Below are 21,774 nucleotides of genomic sequence, written 5' to 3' on the forward strand. Positions count from 1 at the left end.
TAGAAGTCACAGCAACGGTGTTTCAATTCGTGAGAAAGCTGAGTGACAAGGTAAGCAGAAGCCGACATTTGTCGCTAGTTGGTCCCTCAGAGTACTGGATGCAGCAGTACCAAAGGGAAAGATTTCCAGGAGTTCTGGAGGTGCTGGTGACTGGGCAAGTGAACATACAATCTGGACTGGCATCTAGCGGCGACTAAAGGAGCAGCAAGTTGGTCCGCTCATTGGGGTTATTCCTAGTTCATGCTGGTCTGATAAGATGTAGGGGAAGACTACTCAACGCTGAACTCAGTTATGGGGCCAAACATCCCGTGTTACTGGGGAAGAATGGGTGGTTGGTAGAGTTAGTGATATGCAATGCCCATCACAGGACCATGCATGGAGGGTTTGGAGATACCCTAACCTGCCTTCGTCAGAATTATTGGGTGCTGAATGGCCGAGCCACAGTCAAAAAGGTGATAAGGAATTATGCGGTCTGCCTACAGTATGATGGGAGGACCCTACCTTACCCAGGACCACCACCGCTGCCTCAGGAGTGGGCGCATAGTGACAGGCCCTTTGAGACTGTAAGGATAGACTATATAGGAGCTATCACACTGAAGGACCCAGGAGGGCAGAGAGTAGGCCCACAGAAGGTATACGTCTGCCTGTTTACTTGTACCACTACCGAAGCATCTAGAGTTGGCAGAAGATATGTCAATCGAGACATCCATGAACCTGTTCTAGAGGTTCACAGTTCGGTTCTCTTGCCCACGATTGGTTATATCGGACAATGTCACAAGCTTCAGAGGGGCCAGCAAAGTCTTTACCTGGAGTTTACTTGGAGAGAGTTCCGGGGGTCAACGCCCCCGCGGCCCGGTCTGTGACCAGGCCTCATGGTGGATCAGGGCCTGATCAACCAGGCTGTTATTGCTGGCTGCACGCAATCCACAGCCCGGCAGGTCAGGTACCGACTTTAGGTGCCTGTTCAGTGCCTGCCTGAAGACAGCCATGGGTCTATTGGTAATCTTTGGAATCTTTTGGACAACAGAGAGGTGTGAGAATACATGAAGAAGATAGAGTGTGAATGGAAGTTCATAGCTCCCAGAACCTCATGGCAAGGAGGCTTTTATGAGCACATGGTGGGCACAGTCAAAAGGTGTATCCACATGGTCTTGCACGGCAAGAGGGTGAGCACCGATGAGTTACTGACAGACAAAATGGGATTGACGAGCAGGAATCTCTCACCCCAAATCACATGCTATTTGGGAGGAGGATCGAGCCCTTCCCAGCAATCTTGAGCCAGTCTTCCAGGGAGCACAACTATTATGGACCAGAAGAACCCCCATTAACGAAGAATTGCACAAGAGTCACAATAAACTGGTGAATGCTGTAGACAAATGGAACCAGGTGTGGCATAATGATTATTTGACAGCTCTGCGAGAATATTTTTGTGGGGCTGATCCTAAGTGAAACAAGGTGACCTTGAGTCAAAGGGACCTGATACTAGTAGAAATTGAGGCACCCAGGGCAGGTTGGCCATTAGGCCTGGTGGTGTGAATCTACCCAGATATGGCTGGACGACTGAGGGTGGTGAAGGTGAGAATAAATGGTGTCGAGAGCATAAGACTCATTAACAAGCTCGTGCCTCTCGAGGTCCATGTGGTGGGACCTGGATGGGAGAAGTTAGACCAGAGTCTGCTCTACCAGAGCAGCCGGCAACCCGTCACACGGTGCTGAAGTCCAGGGCTCACTGGAAGAACTTGCGGGATGTGGACTTGATCTAGACTTAGTGTCTACCTTCGCCTGCAGGAGGATGTGAAAACTTATTGGGAGATGAAATAACTTCCACTGGGAAACAGTAAATAATCAGTAAAAGCACAAAACATCGCCACACACACTTAGCTGGTGTAGGTAGCGATTGTACATATTATTTGATATATTTACTGTTCAAGAAAGGTTTAGGTAGGTTTATACAGTAGTAACTAATATTAGAATTAGAGAAGTAACTGTAGATATTTTTAATGTAGTCCCAGGACCTTAACATTGGAATAGGCGAATATTAGTTAGTGAGAAGTGGCAACCCAAAAGTTCAAATGAAGACAGGAGTCAGATGCCAACTATCTTGGAGTACAGACACCATCTTGACAAGATGTGAGGTGTCAAACATCCCGGAGAACAGACGTTAATACACTTGACCTGGAGGCAACGAAATCATAAGAGGCTTCCTGAAGAACTGTAGTTATTCGTCTCTATCCAGGCAGACTCACAGTAAGACAAGACCTTTGATTTTCTCTCAGCATAGTTGGCCAATATTTCTGGGGAAACGTAGGTTGTAGTCGATCTGTGGGGTTAAAGAAAAGGGACACGTGAACACCAGATAAGTCCGTCACTGCAAGAGGTACTGAGGGTGAGGGAACAGAGAACGCCATACCCCCAAGTGAGTTAATCTTTCATTCCTGTATAGTTAGGAATTTCTTACTAGAACAGTACTGACTGGAAATATGTTGTAAGAGCCACTTGTGAGCCTGCGAGGACTATCTCAGGGCACTGTTAACAATGTTAACATCTCCAAGACGCAGAAAAAGCAGTCATTACCTCCAGTATTGTGAGGTTAACAGTGTTAACATCTCCAAGACGCAAGAAAAGCAGTCATTACCTCCAGCATTGTGAGATTAACAGTGTTAACATCTCCAAGACGCAGAAAAAGCAGTCATTACCTCCAGCATTGTGAGATTAACAGTGTTAACATCTCCAAGACGTAAGAAAAGCAGTCATTACCTCCAGCATTGTGAGGTTAACAGTGTTAACATCTCCAAGACGCAGAAAAAGCAGTCATTACCTCCAGCATTGTGAGGTTAACAGTGTTAACATCTCCAAGACGCAAGAAACCTCCAGCAGTCGTTACCTCCAGCATTGTGAGGTTAACAGTGTTAACATCTCCAAGACGCAAGAAAAGCAGTCATTACCTCCAGCATTGTGAGGTTAACAGTGTTAACATCTCCAAGACGCAGAAAAAGCAGTCATTACCTCCAGCATTGTGAGGTTAACAGTGTTAACATCTCCAAGACGCAAGAAAAGCAGTCATTACCTCCAGCATTGTGAGGTTAACAGTGTTAACATCTCCAAGACGCAAGAAAAGCAGTCATTACCTCCAGCATTGTGAGGTTAACAGTGTTAACATCTCCAAGACGCAGGGAAAGCAGTCATTACCTCCAGCATTGTGAGGTTAACAGTGTTAACATCTCCAAGACGCAAGAAAAGCAGTCATTACCTCCAGCATTGTGAGGTTAACAGTGTTAACATCTCCAAGACGCAGAAAAAGCAGTCATTACCTCCAGCATTGTGAGGTTAACAGTGTTAACATCTCCAAGACGCAGGGAAAGCAGTCATTACCTCCAGCATTGTGAGGTTAACGGTGTTAACATCTCCAAGACGCAGATTCTTGTTCTCCTTCAGTAAGCCTTCTTGTTCATCTCTATAACTCAGGAAAGAGTCAATCACCTTGTACAGTTTTTCTCCTGCAGTGTTGGTCAGGAACTGTGACCCGTGACCTGGCTGACCTGGACACTTCACTTTTATTGCTGTAATTGTAATTTTAATCACATAAATCATCCAAACTCTTTAATTTTTAACAATAGGTTGAAGATATGATAAATCACGAGGTATTTATTCAATAGTGCAGTCAAACAAACTATTGATTATAATCTAAAACATAAACAATGACAACAGAGCTCACCATTCTTATAATGATAGTTCTTTAAACAATATAACCACAGTGAAAAAAAAAATATTGAAATTTGAAATGATTTCATGATTTTTCACATTCTCAAGAAGAGTGGGAAACCCTGAAATTTCACTAATTTTTTCAACGTGGTTAAGTTGCACATTATGATATCATCTGTTTATGGTGATCTTATTGCATATTTCAATAAGAAATTACGTAGTCTGTCAGTATATTATTATTATTATTATTATTATTAATGATAGTAGTAGTAGTAGTAATATATTAAAAAATATATATACTAAAACCCATTTGAGACAAACAGTGTAGTAGCTTGTAACATGTCTCTGGCAATCACTGTTGACACTCTGGCAATCACTGTTGACACTGTCAATCACTGTTGACACTGTCAAACACCGTTGACACTATCAATCACCACTGACACTCTGGCAGTCACTGTTGACACATATACCACAAGACTCCTTTGTCCTGTTCTCAGAAGTACCCCTATGGGTAAACTTCTATAGAAGAGTTAGCTGACTAACAGGAAATTCCTGCTTTCCTCCATGCACGAACTGGAACAGACTTACTGGTGTTGTGGAGTCTATCCTTGCTTGAAATCACCTAATTCTACCCAGGCTAAATAGACTTTTAATGATCTTCCTCTTTCTCTTAGATGCCATGTACACAGAGGTATGGTTCATTCAAGTAGTTAATGAAAATTAATAATTCCAGCATACAGTCTAGGGGTCCCTGTATTAATTGGGGTTTCCCTATCTAATATTTATGTACACAGAAAGATTACTTGCTTCTGGCCTAATATTCAAAGTATAATTACTTCAGCAATCTTGGCTGCTATGTACCTTGGATTGTGCACAGTGCCCACTCATAACACATAACTAAATTACCCTGTGTTCCCAAGATAACGTCAGCCAACCAGTTACTCACGAAATCGTAATGACACTACTGTTGCAAACAATCCATACCACGGGCAGAGATAGAACCCATGGTCAAAAGGTCATAAAAGTTGAGACCGACGTGTTAACCACTATGCCAGCTGGCTACAATAACATACATCAAACTAGGTATACTTCTACACCATACGTAGGTTATCATAGGCACCACTGTGACCACAAATGCAAGTTTTTACAGACGAATCTCCAACCAGCGTGACCGTGACTAGCTCTAGCTCAAGTCCCCTCAAAGCCGTCATAATGACACGAAATCGTAATGATACGATTACAAACAAACCATACCATGGGCGGGGATAGAACCCACGACCAGAGAGACATAAAACTCCAGACCGACGCGTTAACCACTAGGCCAGCTAGCCCAGTGGCTAACGCGTCAGTCTGGAGTTATATGACGTCGATCTGGAGTTTTATGGTTTGTTTAAACCATATAACTCCAGTTATATGGTTTAAACAGAATAATGTCATGACGGAAGCCTGGTGTAGACTGAATATCCATGATACGCCGGGAAGCTGCCAGGCAGAGTATTTTGTCAACAGCATTGGATGCTCATCTCCTATGAGTTGTTATTCCAACCATTCTTGATGCCAGAAGAACATTCCTACGTTTTGTGAACCCATTTCACCTACCTTGCTCAGAGATGCTTGCTTTCACACTATACCTAATCTCATTACATAATATAACATGATATTAATGCCTAATCCTATATTATTAATTCTATTATTATTTACTAAAGATTTAAGCTTACTTGAATCTTTCATAAGCCCAAAATCTATCAATTTGTATAGTATTCTCTTTGGGTGTAAAGGTGCAATAAATCACATTGTGACTACGATACTAAAATATTTACATATGAGCCAAGCAGTAGGAATTTTTGGTACTAATAAATTTCAACAGCCACCTACCAGCAAAAGTAGATGCTAAGTCTAGATCAAGATCACCTCTCATCAGCCCATCTTCCCCAAGTGGACCCTGGACACAAGCACCGTCCAGTCATTCTCGTCTAAGGGACGATGGTCTAACTTCGACTGTACAGTTTCCACTGTGTGTACCACTATAGGTAGAAACTTGTTGGTTGCAATTATCTTAACACCCTTCATTTTAACTTTAACATCTCCCACATGTCTAGTCTTCTCTGAGTGGCTCTGTACTTCCCCACTCAACAACGTATATGCCCGAGTATGTTTCCTTCCTGCTGATTCAAGGTTCACTGGGTTTATTGACAACCTATTTCCCTTTTGGGGTATATCTTGAGTATACCTGGAGAAGATTTCGGGGATCAACGCCCCAGCAGCTCGGTCTATGACCAGGCCTCCCGGTGGATCACGGCCTGATCAACCAAGCTGTTACAACTGACTGTATGCAAACCGATGAACAAACCACAGCCCGGCTCAATAAATACTGACTTTAAGTGCCGATCTAGCGCCTTCTTAAAGACAGCAAAGGATCTATTGATAATCCCCCTTATGTATGCTGGGAGGAAGTTGAAGAGTCTCTTACCGTACTCGTAGCGCCTCTGCTTTTCATTGGGTGAACTTTGCATCTCCTGCCCAGTCTTATGCTTTCATAGGGAGTAATTTCCATATGCAAATTTGGGAAAAGTCCCACTAGGATTTTCCAAGCATATATTACCATGTATCTTTCTCGCCTGTGTTCCATCATGGGCTTGTCTTCCCTAGTTTTGAAGGTTCTCATTATTCATCCTGTCATTTTCCTAGCAGATGTGTTGGATACAATGTTGTGATCTTTATAAGAGAGATCTGACATTATCGCTGCCAGGTCCTTCACACTGGTTTTCCTCTCTATTGTGTGGTTGGAATTTGTTTTATACACCGATAAAGTTTTAATTTCCTCGAATTTTCCAAGTCGGAGTAATTGAAATATCTCTTCAATGAACTTCATGTTGCTTTCTGCGGCCTATTTAAAGATTTGGTTGATGTCCGCCTGGAGTTTTGCAGTGTCATCGACAGATGACATTGCAAGACGGTGTCATCGACAGATGACACCATCATGCGAAATCGGGTGTCATCTGCAAAGGAAGACACGGTGCTGTGGCTTAAATCTCTGTTTCAGATATGAGGATGAGGAACAGGATGGGTACGAGTACTGTGCCCTATGGAATGAGCTTTTCACTGTAGCCGCCTCAGTGTTTACTATTACTCTTTGTGTTCTATTTGTTAGGAAATTATAGATCCATCTACCAACTTTTCTTCTTATTGCTTTATCGCGCATTTCGTGTGCTATTACACCATGGTCACACTTGTCGAAGGCTTTTGTAAAGTCTGTGTATACTGCAACTGCGTTTTGTTTGTCCTCCAGTGCACCTAAGACGTTGTCATAGTGGTCCAATAGTTGAGACAGGCAGGAACTACCTGCTCTAAACCCATGTTGCCCAGGGTTGTGTAACTGACTGATATCTAGGTGGATGGCGATCTTGCTTCTTAGGACCCTTTCAATGATTTTTATGATATGGGATGTTAGTATTATAGGTCTGCAATTCTTTGCAATTGCTTTACTGCCACCTTTGTGGAGTGGGGCTATGTCTGTTACGTTTAGTGGCTGTGGAATGACTCATGTGTCCATGCTTGCTCTTCATAGAATGCCAAAGGCACTTTCTTGATGAACACACAGTTCCAAGGTCCCAGAGTTTGGTCCTTGGGTCGAGTGCATGGGAATGTCATTTATTGCTTTTTCGAAGTCTTTTGGTGTTAGGATAATATTGGAGATTTTTTAAATGACTACATTTTGAGTCTCGGTCATAAAAAAATCATTTAGATTTTCTACTCTTAGTCCGGTTAATGGCTCATTAAACATTGAGCCATATTGGAAATTTAGTATCTGTTTAGTATCTGCTGTGGAAACTCCCGTGGAAACCTCCAACGCATTCTCGGTGCTACCCGACGAATGTGAGTCTACTACTGGGATCGTCACGACGAACGACAACAAGGAAGGTAAGAATATTGTTGTTGTTGGGGATAGCCAGGTTAGATACATGGATAGGGCATTCTGCTTGAAGGACAGGAGTAGGAGACAAAGGGTATGCTTTCCTGGGGCTGGGATGGAGGACATTGTTAGCCGGCTTGACAACATCATGAACGGTAATGGGATCAATCCTATTATTTGCCTCAGTGCTGGAGGCAATGATGTAGGCAAGCGTAGAAGTGAGGATTTAGTTAGAAAGTTCAGGACAGCTATAGACATGATTAGGAAGAAGGGGGGGCGCCCTGTTATATGTGGCATTTTGCCAAGAAGAGGTGTTGGTAATGAATGGTTGTCCAGAGCAATTGGTATTAATTGTTGGCTGGATAAACACTGTAAGGATAATGCAGTACCATTCATTGACAACTGGGACAACTTCTATGGCCGAAATGACATGTATGCCAGGGATGGGGTTCACTTATCCAGGGCAGGTGTGGGTTTTCTTGCTAACTCAGTTGAGGGGGTTGTTAGGACTTTAAACTAGGATTAGTTAGAGGTATGGGTTTAGAAATGATTAATAATGAGTATGGATATATTGACTTATGCTCTGATATTAAGAATCTTAATAGTAACTGTCATGTAGTAACTCTGGGTAATGATAATTTCAGAAATTGTGTAAAAACAAAGATGAATAGGAAAAATGTGCAGAAGAAAAAACATATGATGGTATTTTATGCTAACAGTCGAAGTGCAAGAAATAAAATTAATGAACTACGTTTGGTAGCATGTGCTGGGAACTTTGATATCATTGCATTAACTGAAACGTGGTATGATTTAAAGAGTCGGGATATGACTGCTGAGTGTAATATTCAGGGATTTAAGTTATTCAATGTGGATAGATGTAATGGGAAGGGGGGAGGAGTTGCATTGTATGTTCGAGAAAATATTAATTGTTGCATAAAAACAGGTATAAAAATAGATGGAGCAGTAACAGAGTCTGTTTGGGTAGAGTTCGTGGAGGGTCAAGAAAAAACTAATTCTAGGTGTAATATACCGACCTCCAGGCTTGGATCACGATAGAGGGAGACTTCTTTGGGACGAAATTGTTAGGGCTTCTGGACACAGTAACGTAGTCATAGTAGGGGACTTTAACTTTAGTCAAATTGACTTTAATTCTTTGACAGGTAATCTAGAGTCCAGTGACTTCATGGAAACAGTTCAGGACTGTTTTCTGAAACAGAGTGTAACTGAACCTACCAGGGGTAATAATTTGCTAGACCTAGTCTTGTCAAATAAGGAAACACTCGTGAATAATCTGGAGATCACTGAAGAGCTTGGCGCAAGTGATCACAAATCCATCACCTTTAGCATTAATTGGGAATGCAAGAATAATGATAATACAGTAAAAATCCCCGATTTTCGTTCTGCCGATTATAATGGACTTAGGGAACATCTGTCTAATCTTGATTGGGGTTATCTAGCTAATGATTTTATTGACGATAATCATACTTATGAATATGAAGGGATCTGCTTTTATGATTGTTTTCTTAATAATGTACACAGTGCCCAGAGTATATACATTCCCCAGAGAGAAATTAGGTCTAATAATAACGATCCCAAATGGGTTAACAGGAGGCTAAAGCATCTATTAGGGGAGAAAAGGGGAATTTATAGGCGCATCAGAAGAGGAGAGGTTAACCTTACTGACCAATATGTTCAGCTTAAAAGAGAAGTAAAAAGGCGATTAGAAAGGCTAAACGTGACTATGAAATTAGAGTCGCTAATGAATCAAAGACTAATCCAAAGGGGTTCTTTCAAGTGTATAGGACGAAGGTGAAGGAAAAAGTAGGACCTCTGAAATCTGGGAATGGACAGCTGACGGATAATGAACTGGAAATGTGTTCCTTATTTAATGACTATTTTTTGTCAGTTTTTACACAGGAAGATGTAAATGAGATTCCAGTAATTAACAATTATTTAGTTCCTGATGAATTTAAGTTAACTAATATTACTGTCACGAGGGACATGGTTATTAAACAGATAGACAAACTGAAACAAAATAAGTCCCCGGGACCCGATGAGTTGTTTTCAAGGGTACTTAAGGAATGCAAGATGGAGCTTAGTCAGCCATTAACGAGTGTATTCAATGCGTCCATCCTTACCAGTGTTGTGCCAGAGATGTGGAAGATGGCTAATGTGGTTCCTATATTCAAATCAGGGGATAAGTCCACTCCTTCAAATTACCGTCCAATAAGCCTGACATCTATAGTGGGCAAGTTATTATAATCAATTATAGCTGACATTATCAGAAGTCACCTTGAAGAGCATAACTTGATAAATGAATCTCAGCATGGATTCACGAGAGGTCGTTCCTGCCTGACGGTCTTGCTGACGTTCTTCAATAGAACATTTGAGGCAGTTGACAGTGATAAGGAATATGATATTGTTTATTTGGATTTTAGTAAAGCCTTCGATAGAGTACCTCACAAGAGACTCTTAAGAAAAGTGGCAGCTCATGGTATAGGAGGTAAAGTTCTAGCATGGATTGAGGCATGGCTTACCAATAGAAAGCAGAGAGTTACCATTAATGGTGTGAAATCTGAATGGGGATTAGTCACTAGTGGCGTTCCACAAGGATCAGTTTTAGGCCCTCTCTTGTTCATAATTTACATTAATGACCTTGATGAAGGGATTACTAGTGACATGAGTAAGTTTGCTGATGACACAAAGATAGGCCGTATAATTCACTCTGAGGAGGATATCAATGAACTCCAGGACGATTTGAACAAATTAATGTCTTGGTCTGAGAAATGGCAGATGAAGTTTAATGTGGATAAGTGTAAGGTACTTGCCCTTGGTAATGAAAATAACCCTCGAAGCTATAATCTAGGTGAAGTAGACCTTGGTCATACAGAATGTGAAAAAGACTTGGGAGTCATGGTAAGCAGAAATCTAAAGCCAAGACAGCAGTGCCTCAGTGTGCGCAACAAGGCCAACAGATTACTTGGATTTATCTCAAGAAGTATAAGTAACAGAAGTCCAAAAGTTATTTTACAGCTCTATACATCACTAGTGAGGCATCATTTAGATTATGCTGCTCAGTTTTGGTCCCCTTACTACAGGATGGACATAGACTCATTAGAGAACATACAGAGAAGAATGACTAAAATGATTTACTGTGTAAGGAACCTCCCGTATGAAGATAGACTTAAAGCCTTAAATCTCCACTCTCTGGAGAGGCGTAGAATGAGGGGAGATATCATTGAAGTGTATAAGTGGATGACGGGCATAAACAAGGGAGACATTAATAAAGTACTGAGGGTGTCGAACCAGGTAAGAACCAGGAATAATGGATTTAAGTTGGATAAATTTAGATTTAGAAAGGACATAGGTAAGTACTGGTTTTCTAACAGAGTTGTAGATGCGTGGAACAGTCTTCCCAGTGGGGTGATAGAGGCTAGGACCTTGGGTAGCTTTAAGGTTTGATTGGTGTCAAGGGGTACGGGAGTTATTTCTTGAGTAGCTTTAGGTAGATGTCGTTTTGATAAGGACCTGCCTCGTATGGGCCAGTAGGCCTTCTGCAGTGTTCCTACATTCTTATGTTCTTATGTTCTTATGTTCTATCTTACTAATTTCTTTTCTACCATCTGTGTTAGTCCCATCTCGTCTAAGCAGGAGTCTAATACTAGATATTGTTTTTTCTTTGATTTGGCATAAGAAAAGAAATAAACATTTTTAAATTTCATTTATGGCTTGAAGTTCTTCCTGAGTTTCTTGTCTCCTGTATGATTCCTTAACCTTAAGTTCGATATTTACTATTTCTCTGACCAATGCCTCCTTTCGTACTTCAGATACACTAGCCACTTTCAGCAGCCCTGTGATTCTTTGCCTTCGCCGGTATAGGGAGCGTCTCTCTCTATCTAGTTTACATCTCTTCTCTTCCTTTTTCTGAAAAGAATGTGCCTTAAGCATACCTCAATTACCACAGAGTTATTTCTTTCTAGGCAAAGGTTCAGATCCGTATTGTTTAGGATTTTCTCATTTAGGACATCGTTGATTTGATCCCATTATATGTTTTTGTTGTTAAAGTTCAATTTGGTGAAGGCACCTTTATAACTTACCACATTTTGCTGGACCCGGGCCCTGGGCATGCATGTCTGTACCTCTTTTATGTAGTGATCTGAGAGTATAGTCTTCAATACTGTTATATTTCATATTAGATCATTATTGTTGGTGAAGATAAGTTCCAGTGTTTTTTCCAGTCTTCTTGACTCTATTATTTGCTGGTTTAAGGTGAATTTGTTGCAGAGATTTAATAACTCATGTGTGTGTGAATTTCCATCTGAGCTGTCTCCTGGGGTGATCTCTGCTGAAACAATATTTGCTAGACTCTTCCTCTTTAGGTGTGTTGAGTTGAAATCACCCAGCAGAAAGTAGTTTCGGGCAGGATGGGGGAGATTTTCCAGACATTGGTCAATTTTTAAAAGCTGTTCTGCGAATTGTTGTGAAGTTATATCTAATATCTTATGTATAACCATACTGACAAGGTTTTGTTTTTCAATTTTTAGTGTCAAAACTTCAACTACATAAATTGAAATGTTTTGTAGTTGTGAGGACATGAGCGACTCTGTGACATCCAGGTGAACCTTTCCCCCTCCCCATGTTGCTTGTTTACTCTGTGACATCCAGGTGAACCTTTCCCCCTCCCCATGTTGCTTGTTTACTCTGTGACATCCAGGTGAACCTTTCCCCCTCCCCATGTTGCTTGTTTACTCTGTGACATCCAGGTGAACCTTTGACATCCCCTCCCCTTGTTTCTTGTTTACTCTGTGACATCCAGGTGAACCTTTCCCCCTCCCCATGTTGCTTGTTTACTCTGTGACATCCAGGTGAACCTTTCCCCCTCCCCATGTTGCTTGTTTACTCTGTGACATCCAGGTGAACCTTTCCCCCTCCCCTTGTTGCTTGTTTACTCTGTGACATCCAGGTGAACCTTTCCCCCTCCCCTTGTTGCTTGTTTACTCTGTGACATCCAGGTGAACCTTTCCCCCTCCCCTTGTTGCTTGTTTACTCTGTGACATCCAGGTGAACCTTTCCCCCTCCCCTTGTTGCTTGTTTACTCTGTGACATCCAGGTGAACCTTTCCCCCTCCCCTTGTTGCTTGTTTACTCTGTGACATCCAGGTGAACCTTTCCCCCTCCAATTGTTGCTTGTTTACTCTGTGACATCCAGGTGAACCTTTCCCCCTCCCCATGTTGCTTGTTTACTCTGTGACATCCAGGTGAACCTTTCCCCCTCCCCATGTTGCTTGTTTACTCTGTGACATCCAGGTGAACCTTTCCCCCTCCCCATGTTGCTTGTTTACTCTGTGACATCCAGGTGAACCTTTCCCCCTCCCCTTGTTGCTTGTTTACTCTGTGACATCCAGGTGAACCTTTTCCCCATGTTGCTTGTTTACTCTGTGACATCCAGGTGAACCTTTCCCCCTCCCCATGTTGCTTGTTTACTCTGTGACATCCAGGTGAACCTTTCCCCCTCCCCTTGTTGCTTGTTTACTCTGTGACATCCAGGTGAACCTTTCCCCCTCCGCTTGTTGCTTGTTTACTCTGTGACATCCAGGTGAACCTTTCCCCCCCTCCCCAGGTGAACCTTTCCCCCTCCCCTTGTTGCTTGTTTACTCTGTGACATCCAACTCTGTGACATCCAGGTGAACCTTTCCCCCTCCCCTTGTTGCTTGTTTACTCTGTGACATCCAGGTGAACCTTTCCCCCTCCCCTTGTTGCTTGTTTACTCTGTGACATCCAGGTGAACCTTTCCCCCTCCCCATGTTGCTTGTTTACTCTGTGACATCCAGGTGAACCTTTCCCCTCCCCTTCTTGCTTGTTTACTCTGTGACATCCAGGTGAACCTTTCCCCCTCCCCATGTTGCTTGTTTACTCTGTGACATCCAGGTGAACCTTTCCCCCTCCCCTTGTTGCTTGTTTACTCTGTGACATCCAGGTGAACCTTTCCTCCTTCCCATGTTGCTTGTTTACTATGTGACATACAGGCGAACCCTCCCCCTCCCCTTGTTGCTTGTTTACTCTGTGACATCCAGGTGAACCTTTCCTCCTTCCCATGTTGCTTGTTTACTATGTGACATACAGGCGAACCCTCCCCCTCCCCTTGTTGCTTGTTTACTCTGTGACATCTGAATAGGCTATAATCTGGGATCCATATTTCCTTATCAATGTGATCCTTTATGTGGATCTCTGTGAAAGCGACAAACATTGCATTTGACTCTGTGAGCAGTCCATTGATGAAAGGTATTTTGTTTGTTGATGGCTTTAGACCCTGAATAAATGTCATGGTGTTGATGGTATGTAAGGGTGCCCCGTAAAAGTGTGTTTTTTTTTTATAGGTGATTGAGTGTTCATCACTCGTTACCTGGTTCGGCTTACCTGGCAGTTCATCCTGTGCTTGAATACTCATTATTATTGTGGTCGCTGCTATCACAGTTTCGGCTTCCTCTCATCCTCTCTGACGTTGAAGGGAATTTGGGTGGAATATTGCCATTGATAATGTATAAGCCAATACCTTCCTAAATAGACTGTCTTCTGGACAGGAAGTCGTCCATTTGATCAGCTCCCACCAAAATACCAACAACTTTGACTGTGTCAGCGGTAATACCTTGATCTTGCCAGCTTTATGCCAAGGTTCATCATTCACTTAGTTGCCGGAATAAGGCCTCTGGTGGTGATTGCCATAGACAGCCTCTTCACCGAAGGTATAATATTTCTTCGATGTCCACCTTATTATACAGTGACATCTTAACACATCATAAGTCCTGGTTGGGTCCTGACTTACAGATCCTCCCAGTGCCATACTAACTTTGTCGGTGGCTTTCAGCTTTAATTTAGCTGCCAACTTCTCTGTTATCATAGATATTTGTCTAATGAGATTTAAATTTGTCTACTGAGTGTTTAGAGTGATAATCCAGTTCATTATAGGGTAGTGACTCTTATCTCTCACCTATGCTCAGATGAGAAACAAAATTTCCCAATGATTTATTTTACTGTGAAACAGTTTGCCTGATATTTCAGGTGTAACGCATATTTAGTGGTACCGGCTTATTTTCTTTGGATTCTATGGGTAACGAACCATTGAGGATTATCCCAGTCATGTAGGTACCGACGGTCGACAACCCTCAAACGTTGGGAAATTTAGTTGTGGTAATTAAGACGACATATTGACTGGAGTGTGTCTGCCTATACCTCCAGCCGTATTAGTCTGCTACAGTAACAGGAAATTCAAGAATCTTATTACATACAATGGAAAATGAGCCTTATTTCTTACCTAACCCCGTTCTCTCTCCATAAAAGACATAGAAGTTGTCAGTTGGGTTGGCGTATCCCTCGTCAAGAGCGAAGCCAACATTCATCTTCTTGAAGACGTCACTCTTCACAAAGTTCTTCATACCGTCATGTCCACCAGTCTCCTCATCTGAAAAATAAAGTGAATATGACGAGCTTCGGAAACCCATATTTAGTAGTACACTAAATTTGTAACACTTTAAGATCACTAGTAGGATCAAGTAATACTTACAGTAAAATCACTAGTAGGATCAAGCAATACTTACTGTAATATTATCAGAAGGATCAAGTACCACTTACAGTAAGATCAATAGTAGGATCAAGTACCACTTACAGTAAAATCACCAGTAGGATCAAGCAACTCTTACAGTAAGTCCACCAGAAGGATCAAGCAATACTTACTGTAAGATCACCAGTACGATCAAGTAACACTTACAGTAAAATCACCAGTAGGATCAAGTAACACTTACAGTAAAATCACCAGTAGGATCAAGTAACACTTACAGTAAAATCACCAGTAGGATCAAGTAACACTTACAGTAAAATCACCAGTAGGATCAAGTAACACTTACAGTAAAATCACCAGTAGGATCAAGTAACACTTACAGTAAAATCACCAGTAGGATCAAGTAACACTTACAGTAAAATCACCAGTAGGATCAAGTAACACTTACAGTAAAATCACCAGTAGGATCAAGTAACACTTACAGTAAAATCACCAGTAGGATCAAATAACACTTACAGTAAGATCACCAGTAGAATCAAGCAACACTTACAATAAGATCACCAGTAGAATCAAGCAACACTTACAGTAAGATCACCAGTAGAATCAAGCAACACTTACAGTAAAATCACGAGTAGGATCAAGTAAGACGTACAAAAAAATCACCAGTAGGATCAAGTAACACCTACAATAAGACCACCAGTAGGATCAAGTAACACTTACAGTAAGATCACCAGTAGGATCAAGTAACACTTACAGTAAGATCACCAGTAGGATCAAGCAACACTTACACTAAGATCACCAATAGGTTCAAGAAACACTTACAGCATAATCACTACTAGGATGAAGCAACACTTGCAGTAAGATCACTAGTAGGATCAAGCAACAATTACACTAAGATCATTAGAAGGATCAAGCAATACTTACTGTAAGATCACCAGTATGATCAAGTACCACTTACAGTAGGATCACCAGTAGGATCAAGCAATACTTACAGTAATATCACGAGTAGGATCAAGTAACACTTACAGTATGATCACCAGTAGGATCAAGTACCACTTACAGTAGGATCACCAGTAGGAGGAAGCAATACTTACTGTAAAATCATCAGTGGGATTAAGTACCACTTACAGCAGGATCACCAGTAGGATCAAGCAACACTTACAGTAAGATCAACAGTAAGATTAAGCAACACTTACAGTAAAATTACAGTAGGTTCAAGTACCACTTCCTTTAAGATATCCAGTAGGATCCAGCAACACTTACAGTAAGATCACCAGTAGGATCAAGTAACACTTAAAGTATGATCACCAGTAGGATCAAGTAACACTTACAGTAAGATCACCAGTAGGATCAAGTAACACTTACAGTAAGATCACCAGTAGGATCAAGTAACACTTACAGTAAGATCACCAGTAGGATCAAGTAACACTTACAGTAAGATCACCAGTAGGATCAAGTAACACTTACAGTAAGATCACCAGTAGGATCAAGTAACACTTACAGTAAGATCACCAGTAGGATCAAGTAACACTTTCAGAAATATCACCAGTAGAATTAAGTAACACTTACAGTAAGATCGCCAGTAGGATTAAGTAACACAAGATCACTGAGTAAACGTAAGTTAACAAGGAAACACAGGCAACAATGGCCATATTTCTAGTGATCCTCTGTGAGACAGAGAAAAGTTACAAGTTTGAGAAGCTGAATCCAAAAATATTTAGGAAAATAGAGGTGACAATTGTATATTAATTGTAAGTATGAGTTATTAAGACTTGTTTAAGATCTCAATTAAAAATCTTTGGCAGTGAACAAGTCGGGAAAATTGGCCATAATGTTTAATAAATATTTATCCTACTGTTTTCACACACCTCAGTTGTCTCTCACTGAGGTATAGTGACCCACAAAGAGAAGCACATTCATCATCACTCAGTCAATGACCCTCTGAGTTGCAACATCTCCATACATCCTTCAGAGTGCAGATAATGTAAACTTGTAGGACTCAAGTCTGGTTAACTGGCATATTGGATGATCATGCTCCTTGCTTGTAAAAACCAAAATGGAATGACTGCCCCCTCCACTTACTTTCATCCCGGATTCTTAAACCTTTTTGGTCACATATTAATTCACTATGGCATCCCCCTCTCCTGTATCACTCTGCGGCCATTGCACACCCCCCTTCCCCTCTCCTGTATCACTCCATGACTGCTGCACACCCTCCTTCCCCTCTCCTGTATCACTCCATGACTGCTGCACACCCTCCTTCCCCTCTCCTGTATCACTCCATGACTGCTGCACACCCTCCTTCCCCTCTTCAGTATCACCCCATGACTGCTGCACACCCTCCTTCCCCTCTCCTGTATCACTCCATGACTGCTGCACACCCTCCTTCCCCTCTCCTGTATCACTCCTTGACTGCTGCACACCCTCCTTCCCCTCTCCTGTATCACCCCATGACTGCTGCACACCCTCCTTCCCCTCTCCTGTATCACTCCATGACTGCTGCACACCCTCCTTCCCCTCTCCTGTATCACCCCATGACTGCTGCACACCCTCCTTCCCCTCTCCTGTATCACTCCATGACTGCTGCACACCCTCCTTCCCCTCTCCTGTATCACTCCATGACTGCTGCACACCCTCCTTCCCCTCTCCTGTATCACTCCATGACTGCTGCACACCCTCCTTCCCCTCTCCTGTATCACTCCATGACTGCTGCACACCCTCCTTCCCCTCTCCTGTATCACTCCATGACTGCTGCACACCCTCCTTCCCCTCTCCTGTATCACTCCATGACTGCTGCACACCCTCCTTCCCCTCTCCTGTATCACTCCATGACTGCTGCACACCCTCCTTCCCCTCTCCTGTATCACTCCATGACTGCTGCACACCCTTCTTCCCCTCTCCTGTATCACCCCATGACTGCTGCACACCCTCCTTCCCCTCTCCTGTATCACTCCATGACTGCTGCACACCCTCCTTCCCCTCTCCTGTATCACCCCATGACTGCTGCACACCCTCCTTCCCCTCTCCTGTATCACTCCTTGACTGCTGCACACCCTCCTTCCCCTCTCCTTTATCACTCCATGACTGCTGCACACCCTCCTTCCCCTCTCCTGTATCACCCCATGACTGCTGCACACCCTCCTTCCCCTCTCCTGTATCACCCCATGACTGCTGCACACCCTCCTTCCCCTCTCCTGTATCACCCCATGACTGCTGCACACCCTCCTTCCCCTCTCCTGTATCACCCCATGACTGCTGCACACCCTCCTTCCCCTCTCCTGTATCACCCCATGACTGCTGCACACCCTCCTTCCCCTCTTCTGTATCACTCCTTGACTGCTGCACACCCTCCTTCCCCTCTCCTGTATCACCCCATGACCGCTGCACACCCTCCTTCCCCTCTCCTGTATCACTCCATGACTGCTGCACACCCTCCTTCCCCTCTCCTGTATCACTCCATGACTGCTGCACACCCTCCTTCCCCTCTCCTGTATCACTCCATGACTGCTGCACACCCTCCTTCCCCTCTCCTGTATCACCCCATGACTGCTGCACACCCTCCTTCATCTCTCCTGTATCACTCCATGACTGCTGCACACCCTCCTTCCCCTCTCCTGTATCACTCCATGACTGCTGCACACCCTCCTTCCCCTCTCCTGTATCACTCCATGACTGCTGCACACCCTCCTTCCCCTCTCCTGTATCACTCCATGACTGCTGCACACCCTCCTTCCCCTCTCCTGTATCACTCCATGACTGCTGCACACCCTCCTTCCCCTCTCCTGTATCACCCCATGACTGCTGCACACCCTCCTTCCCCTCTCCTGTATCACCCCATGACTGCTGCACACCCTCCTTCCCCTCTCCTGTATCACCCCATGACTGCTGCACACCCTCCTTCCCCTCTCCTGTATCACCCCATGACTGCTGCACACCCTCCTTCCCCTCTCCTGTATCACCCCATGACTGCTGCACACCCTCCTTCCCCTCTCCTGTATCACCCCATGACTGCTGCACACCCTCCTTCCCCTCTCCTGTATCACTCCATGACTGCTGCACACCCTCCTTCCCCTCTCCTGTATCACCCCATGACTGCTGCACACCCTCCTTCCCCTCTCCTGTATCAGCCCATGACTGCTGCACACCCTCCTTCCCCTCTCCTGTATCACTCCTTGACTGCTGCACACCCTCCTTCCCCTCTCCTGTATCACTCCTTGACTGCTGCACACCCTCCTTCCCCTCTCCTGTATCACTCCATGACTGCTGCACACCCTCCTTCCCCTCTCCTGTATCACCCCATGACTGCTGCACACCCTCCTTCCCCTCTCCTGTATCACTCCATGACTGCTGCACACCCTCCTTCCCCTCTCCTGTATCACCCCATGACTGCTGCACACCCTCCTTCCCCTCTCCTGTATCACTCCTTGACTGCTGCACACCCTCCTTCCCCTCTCCTGTATCACTCCTTGACTGCTGCACACCCTCCTTCCCCTCTCCTGTATCACTCCATGACTGCTGCACACCCTCCTTCCCCTCTCCTGTATCACTCCATGACTGCTGCACACCCTCCTTCCCCTCTCCTGTATCACCCCATGACTGCTGCACACCCTCCTTCCCCTCTCCTGTATCACTCCATGACTGCTGCACACCCTCCTTCCCCTCTCCTGTATCACCCCATGACTGCTGCACACCCTCCTTCCCCTCTCCTGTATCACTCCTTGACTGCTGCACACCCTCCTTCCCCTCTCCTGTATCACTCCATGACTGCTGCACACCCTCCTTCCCCTCTCCTGTATCACTCCATGACTGCTGCACACCCTCCTTCCCCTCTCCTGTATCACCCCATGACTGCTGCACACCCCCCTTCCCCTCTCCTGTATCACTTCATGACTGCTGCACACCCTCCTTCCCCTCTCCTGTATCACTCCATGACTGCTGCACACCCTCCTTCCCCTCTCCTGTATCACTTCATGACTGCTGCACACCCTCCTTCCCCTCTCCTGTATCACCCCATGACTGCTGCACACCCTCCTTCCCCTCTCCTGTATCACCCCATGACTGCTGCACACCCTCCTTCCCCTCTCCTGTATCACCCCATGACTGCTGCACACCCTCCTTCCCCTCTCCTGTATCACCCCATGACTGCTGCACACCCTCCTTCCCCTCTCCTGTATCACCCCATGACTGCTGCACACCCTCCTTCCCCTCTCCTGTATCACCCCATGACTGCTGCACACCCTCCTTCCCCTCTCCTGTATCACCCCATGACTGCTGCACACCCTCCTTCCCCTCTCCTGTATCACCCCATGACTGCTGCACACCCTCCTTCCCCCCCTCTCCTGTATCACCCCATGACTGCTGCACACCCTCCTTCCCCTCTCCTGTATCACCCCCTGACTGCTGCACACCCTCCTTCCCCTCTCCTGTATCACCCCATGACTGCTGCACACCCTCCTTCCCCTCTCCTGTATCACCCCATGACTGCTGCACACCCTCCTTCCCCTCTCCTGTATCACTCCATGACTGCTGCACACCCTCCTTCCCCTCTCCTGTATCACTCCATGACTGCTGCACACCCTCCTTCCCCTCTCCTGTATCACTCCATGACTGCTGCACACCCTCCTTCCCCTCTCCTGTATCACCCCATGACTGCTGCACACCCTCCTTCCCCTCTCCTGTATCACTCCATGACTGCTGCACACCCTCCTTCCCCTCTCCTGTATCACTCCATGACTGCTGCACACCCTCCTTCCCCTCTCCTGTATCACTCCATGACTGCTGCACACCCTCCTTCCCCTCTCCTGTATCACCCCATGACTGCTGCACACCCTCCTTCCCCTCTCCTGTATCACTCCATGACTGCTGCACACCCTCCTTCCCCTCTCCTGTATCACCCCATGACTGCTGCACACCCTCCTTCCCCTCTCCTGTATCACTCCATGACTGCTGCACACCCTCCTTCCCCTCTCCTGTATCACTCCATGACTGCTGCACACCCTCCTTCCCCTCTCCTGTATCACTCCATGACTGCTGCACACCCTCCTTCCCCTCTCCTGTATCACCCCATGACTGCTGCACACCCTCCTTCCCCTCTCCTGTATCACTCCATGACTGCTGCACACCCTCCTTCCCCTCTCCTGTATCACCCCATGACTGCTGCACACCCTCCTTCCCCTCTCCTGTATCACTCCATGACTGCTGCACACCCTCCTTCCCCTCTCCTGTATCACCCCATGACTGCTGCACACCCTCCTTCCCCTCTCCTGTATCACCCCATGACTGCTGCACACCCTCCTTCCCCTCTCCTGTATCACCCCATGACTGCTGCACACCCTCCTTCCCCTCTCCTGTATCACTCTGCGGCCACTGATGAACCTTACCTGGCATAAATGAAATATAAATTGTCCTGAGAAACTCATGTCCATCTTTCTTAAGACTTTTAAGAGCTTCCAAATACTGTATTCCAACAGACTTCATATCTTGTGTACCACGACCATATATATCACCATTGTCGTCTTTATCACCACTGAATGGTTCGTATTTCCAGTGTTCCTGAGCACCATACAAAAGATATATAATCTCCATTAATATATTTTACCATAATG

At 44.7% G+C, this 21,774-nt stretch overlaps 1 protein-coding gene across 1 annotated transcript; it reads right to left on the bottom strand.

Moving 5' to 3' along the window:
• Positions 1-3,178: 3,178 nt before the first annotated feature.
• LOC128697321 (aminoacylase-1-like) lies at positions 3,179-21,721 on the bottom strand (the record flags this gene model as incomplete). The annotated part of the gene is made up of 3 exons (XM_070081953.1): positions 3,179-3,560; positions 14,927-15,073; positions 21,550-21,721. Coding segments are annotated over 3 exons (543 nt in total), but the record flags the coding sequence as incomplete, so codon positions are not given.
• Between the last annotated feature and the right edge of the window lie 53 nt (positions 21,722-21,774).

Source organism: Cherax quadricarinatus, unplaced genomic scaffold (genome assembly GCF_038502225.1).
Source record: "Cherax quadricarinatus isolate ZL_2023a unplaced genomic scaffold, ASM3850222v1 Contig5292, whole genome shotgun sequence".
Taxonomy (NCBI): domain Eukaryota; kingdom Metazoa; phylum Arthropoda; class Malacostraca; order Decapoda; family Parastacidae; genus Cherax; species Cherax quadricarinatus.